A 6,238-nucleotide genomic window follows, 5' to 3' on the forward strand; every position below is an offset into this window, starting at 1 on the left:
GTGCTCAGGGAGCTCCCCTGGCTCTGGGAAGGCAGAGATCTTCCTTCTTCTCCTGCCCGTTTAGGGTACCACTGACACCAGCCCTTTCTTGTTCATATTTCACAACAGAAGAGGCCTTACAGTTCTGGAGACTGTGATTATCTGCTATTAACTACTCACGAACAAAAGTTCTTGATTTGGTGGTGCTGGTCATTTTTCCCTAGATTTCTGATGAGGGCAGAACTCACAACTTCCTTCTGCTGTAAAACCAGCAAAGGGGCATAGAATTGGATTTGTTTAAACTTGGTTCCAATTATATTTTTTTCAGGTTTTTTAGTGCGGCAGACGGTAATAAATATTTGTCGGAGAAAGAGGCTGGAAAGTGATTCATACAACCCCCCACATGTCCGCCGAAAACAGAAAATAGCAGACATTGTCAATAAATACCGGAACAGGCAGCTGGAGCCAGAATTTTATACCTCACTTTTCCAGGAGGTTGGGCTCAAGAACTGCAACCCCTAGGCCGTTATCCTTCCAGGACAATTAGATCAGAGCTTGGTGGCTACAGTAATGAAAACAGTTAAATAACGACGACAAATTTCTTCAGCCCTCCAGAATTCAGGAAATCATATTCTAACACAAGTCAGCAGATACCGCGTGGGAGCAATGAGAAATGAATCCAAAACATAGCAGTTGGGGTATTGACTTAATTCACCTGCCCTCGAAAGATTACTTAATTCCAGTCTTCCTGGATGCTAGCAACCTAATCTCTTCACCGAATCGTCTATTCTGCGCTAATTAGGAATAATAAGTATCTCATTCTGTGAGAAAAACACAATCAAAACAAAACCATCTCTGCATATATAATGAGGGAAAATAAAATGCAAGTGAACCTGCCTTCAGACATCTCACTACGCCTATTTGTTAAAGGAGAAAGGAACAGGATCTGTTCTTTAAGCCTGCTATTGAGGAGAGAGTCTGTTTCAGAGCATTAACTATTGCCTACAAGGACTTCAGGAGACGTTTTTGACCCCCCTTCAGAGTTCAACAGAAGAATCTACTTCACTGCCTGTAGCCAATTCGTGTACCAAAAGGAAAAGAGGAGGAAAATTGCTCAAAAACATCAGGTCATGAAAATCATAGCCAAGATGCTGTATTTTACAGTTCCCTCCATGGCTGGGAGTGATTCCATCTGCATACAAGCTTTCTGTCATACTGAGAATAAACAGAACAGCTGAAATTACCTGACTTTCAAGAATAAGTTTTTACTAGATAAGTGTTCTTGGTTATATATAAACAAGGTCATGACTTCCAGGTCTGTTGCAAAATGTCACACTTAATTTTAGTAGCTTGATTTTTATGCAACTAGTTAATTTATTTTGAAGTGTCTGTATCACCTACTCACTATTTCCATAAAAAGTGTAAACATCACTTGCTTTCCTTCCACGGGATTGAAATTTGAGATTCTAGGGCTGCCTCCTGCCTGATATTTATAGCATAAGCAGTTTTTGTAGCTTCTGCAACACTTTTCAGAAGCGCCTGTTAAATGGACTAAAACAATTTGATAACAATTCAAGAACTCTTCTTTTTCCATTAACGTGCCATTCCAGGAAAGCCCATTGGGAGTTATAATCCAACAGAAAATTGGTTTGAAGCTGCTGTGCATGTTTCTCACTTTCAGCAGCGGTGATTCCCTGTTATCATTGCTCAGACAGTTTCCTCCAAGCTGGTGGTCTCTCCATCAGCTGTGTTCAGGTAGATATGTGAATTGTTGGCTTTCACACCAGGTAATATGGGCCAGCATGGATTTTGTACTCTTTAATCATTGACAGGTTTCCGTTCAAGCTCTTTGCTTCCTCTGTGGCCGTGCTCCTGTCTGCTGGGCTCACGGGTCTGCAAGCCTTCCCTCAGGAATCTCTCTTTAAAATGAGGATGCAGAAAATTGCTTTTTTAAAAAAAAAGAAGGGTAAGGGGTACTTTCCTTTTTAAACCATTTTTCACATATGGATGAAGGATGTGTGGGGAGAAGTTGTTTACAACTACAAATTTAATAATGGAAATAAGAGCAGCTGCAGTGGGCATTGACAGTCTTGGGAGTGCTTTCAGGCTCCTCACATGGTCTTTGCTTGTGTTGCAGTAATGAATCTTCACTGGATACTCCCATGTAGATGCTGTTTGTTATCACTGGTGGTAACCGTATTCTTTTCCTTCCAATAAATAGGTAATATAAGAGTATGGATTTAAGTAGGAGTTTGGGGAGCTCCTCAGAGAGGAGGGAGTGTTTGCAGAGGCTTTTTAATACAAATCACAGTAATGCCTGGCATTCATTTAATTTTGATGCTTCCAAGTTACTTTTTGCAACAGCTCTGACTTGAAAGGGTCTTAATTGTCTCATTACAACTAACCTACCAAGGACAGGTACCCTGCTCCTATCTTTTCATGTGTTTTTTTTCACAAAGAATTAATGGAAACACAAGCACCTAAAAATCCATATGAAAGGACTTCCAGGATGTGAACCAAAGGGATTTTAGGTGGTAGATGTGCTTGTTGCAGGGGGGCAAGCATACTAACCTCTCAACTCAGGAGCTCTGGATTTTCATCCAGGTGAATCACAAGTGGAAAAATGAAACCACATAACGAAAACCATTGTAGAAGTAAGCATGATGGCTGGCCCATGCTTATGTGATGCCCAGGTTTCAAATGGCAGGAGGGGCTGCAAGTCAGTCCTGGGGTATATCAGCAAAGCTGTGAAGGGTAACATATGCAGCTTCATTTCCCTGCTAAACTCTTGCCAATATCAATTTATTGCACGGACACTAAATTTACCCACATTTTCTATGTACCTATTGGATCTAATTAATGACCAAACACACTTTTGTCCACTGATTTAAAAGGCATGTTCAATGCATGTGTAACAAAAATAAACATACTGAGCAATCAAGTGTCTGCACATGTTCAATAACTTACACTCATAGCTATGGTATGTGTTATATGCAAAGTCATTGGTTTATATACTAATGAGCAGCAAAAGATACTTCTTTCAGGTATTCAGATACAAAGTCTGTAACATAAAGACATCTATACTGAGAGGAACCCTGGATATTTTCCATAAAGTCCATGGTAGCCGAATGGATTGCCTGGAAATTTTACTTTTTAAAAAGACCTACACTTGGATGAAGAATAGTTCTTAGCTGTATTCCATATTTCATCTAAAATATAAATAAGGCACCCACCTGAGTAGTAATAATAATGAAAATAATACAACTTTTCAGAAATTTCAAAAGAAGTTAACTTCTGTGCACGTTGTTGCTATGTCTATCCCATAGCCTGAGGTGAGGAATAGGGCTTTATAACTTGCTTAATATAGCCTTAATTTGACTTTTAAAATCAGTTGTTTAACATGTTGCACATTAGTGGTATGACGTGGCTATTAGTTGCGTTTTTTTGCTGTCTGGGAAGGTGAACATTCAAGAAAGTCACAGTTTAGTATAAAAATGTTGCGATTCCAAAATGTCTCGTCATCCCATTTGGTTTGGATGAAAGTTGCGGTAGTGAGCGCCCGTCTTGGCAGAAACGTGCCCTCAGAGCCTATCTGCAAGGAGTGTCCCCTATTCCCCAGCATGCAGAGAGATGTTTGCTGACTTCTTAATAAAATGGAAAACGCAGTTTGCGATTGGGATCCTTGCCCTGTCAAAGTTAGTAGCCAAGCTCCTCTGGCTTCAGTCAGTCCAAGACACAACCTTGAGCGGTTTCCCAAAAGGATTAGAGCAAATAAGAGATTTCTTGGTCGTGATCACAAGAACACTTTACAGTCAAGAATCCAGATTTTTTTTTTTTTTTTTTTTTTACCACAGACTGATGTATTGAGTTTTCAACTTCACAACTTGTGTGGCTTGTTTTTGCGTTCTCATTCATCCGAGATGATGAACATTGACCATTTTCTTTGTGTGTCGTGTGGTGTTAGTCTAGACTTTGGCACATAATCTGAGTGCTACAAAATCTGAGTTTCAAATATTACATAACTATACTGAGACTTTCTCTTTTTACGTAATAAGGACATTCTGTTTGGGTTCATAATTCTGTTTTAAACAACAGCATCCTTTTAATGGTGCATTAGGTCATGGCAGGGGGTAACACTGTCACCTTATTAAATACAGTATTGAAATTACAAAAACTTTAGTACCTTAATAAAAACTCTCTTTTTTTAAAAAGCATCTTTCTTAAAGGTACTCTAAAACAGGCTTTGCAAATTCACAGCAAACACTAAATGGGTCCGTGGAAAACAAGGTGTCTCCATGGACAGCGACGTATGCACGAAGGCTATAGGGAAGAGCTAGCTGCTTGCTGCTTGACTGATTATGCGCACTGGTTTTTCAATAGGTGACTGCATTTCTTTCATGCAAGGTTCTGCATGCCTAGCCCAGAAGGACAATAGAACTAAATTTCGATCTAACAGAAAAAGTTAGATGTGATTTAATGATTGCATAATTGAGCGATGTCTTTGAAGGGAAACATGTAGACATTTTCCACATGGATTTTTAGCAGGAGCAATTTGAAATGAGAATGCCAGATATCATGTGCTTCAAATCATGTACAATTTGTATGAATTTCTGTATGTTGCCAAGACATGATCTTTTTGTTCTTATTGTATTTTTCTGTAAATATTCCTGGCGCTAAGTTGTAAAGTAAAGGCAAAATGTAAATATGAAGATGTGAACTATGTTCCCTTGTCTCTAGTACTTTATCTCTTATTTGTTTAGGGAAGGCACACAAAGGCTTGTTTGTATTTATGCCAATTCTTTGTCCAGGAGAAACACATCAAATATTGAATGTAACACAGTTAGTCCAATAAATTTTAAAGATTCTTATCTAGTAACTTTGTAGTTATCAATTCTTAATATTTTTCAGTTATTTTTGATTGAAATTCTCAAACAATATAGAAATTTCCCAGGGAAACAGCAGTCCAATGAGTTAAGTTTGCACCCTCTACTGCAGAAATTAGCTATGGCTACAGTACATGAACATATATTTAAGGAAATCAAGTTTCAAACCTCAGTTTGTGGAGCTCCCGCAACACAAATGTTCCCCATCTGCTGCATGCCCTGCTTGCTATCACTGGTGTAGGTTTACCTGCTCTACAGCAGGTTCTTCCAATTTACATTGCTAGCAGGTCTTGGAAAGTTGATACAGTAAAGAAGTCCTGTTAAAATGTAGAGCAGAATCCTGTGCTGCATTTGGTTTGCAAATATTACAGACAGCTTTTATTTTTGTGCAAATTGAGGATAAAGAATTTGACATCTCAGTTGTTTGGATCTGGACAGAAGTTACCTGGCAGGTTGGTTGAGAGAACAGGTTACAGCAGCTCTGCTGGGGGGAAGAGTCCTGCATCCTTACAGTGACAGCCTGCAAAGGCAATGCATGCAATAAGCTTCAGGAATTAGAAAAAGATTCAGGAAACCATTGATAGAAAGTAGGTTTTGTCATTGCTCCTTCAGGGTCAGAACAGGGAGCAAAAGCGGTGCCAATCAACCATGGTTAGAGTCTTCCCTAGAGAATTAATAAAATGCAGCACAAGCTCTAGTTTACCTCGGGTACCCTGAAAGTCAGGGCTGTGGCATTTGGTCTGGTGGAAACCTGTCTGCATGTTTCAGTGCTTCTCTACTGCAGTACTGGGCGGTCATACCTGGAAATACCCTCTGTTGTAAGTGAAAGATTACACAAATAGCAGCCCTCAATACAAAATGCTGCCTTTGAGACTTTGCCCTTTCATGAAATGTCCACGAGTGGAGTTACTTAAGGGCTAGAACAAGATATTGAGGTGGCCCTTCCGGAAACCTCAAAAGTGGCAACACAAAAACTTTTCTTCTGACAGATCTGTTTGTGACAAGCAGATGGTACAAAACTGGGAGCTGTGGCTGATACCCCAGAGGGTCGCACTGCCATACAGAGGGACCTCGACAGGCTGGAGAACTGGGCAGAGAGGAACCTCATGAAGTTCAATAAAGGGATGTGCAGAGTCCTATAGGGAGGAATAACCCCATGCACCAGGACAGGCTGGGGGCTGACCTGCTGGAAAGCAACTCTGCGGAGAAGGACCTGGGAGTCCTGGTGGACACCAAGTTGACCATGAGCCAGCAATAAGCCCTTGTGGCCAAGAAGGCCAACGGTATCCTGGGCTGCATTAGGCAGAGTGTTGCCAGCAGGCTGAGGGAGGTGATCCTTCCCCTCTGCTCAGCGCTGCTGAATCCACATCTGAAGT

General features: G+C 40.5%; 1 protein-coding gene across 1 annotated transcript in view; it reads left to right on the forward strand.

Annotated features, from left to right (window-relative positions):
• RALGAPB (Ral GTPase activating protein non-catalytic subunit beta) overlaps positions 1–4,851 on the forward strand; it is a 71,833-nt gene extending 66,982 nt beyond the window's left edge. The window contains exon 31 of the mRNA XM_064521349.1: positions 308–4,851. Within this exon, the coding sequence (XP_064377419.1) occupies positions 308–501 (194 nt within the window). The 3' untranslated portion in view covers positions 502–4,851. The remainder of the gene's footprint in view (positions 1–307) is intronic.
• The last annotated feature ends 1,387 nt before the right edge of the window (positions 4,852–6,238 follow it).

The sequence above is a fragment of the Dromaius novaehollandiae genome, chromosome 16 (genome assembly GCF_036370855.1).
Source record: "Dromaius novaehollandiae isolate bDroNov1 chromosome 16, bDroNov1.hap1, whole genome shotgun sequence".
In the NCBI taxonomy this organism is placed as follows: Eukaryota; Metazoa; Chordata; class Aves; order Casuariiformes; family Dromaiidae; genus Dromaius; species Dromaius novaehollandiae.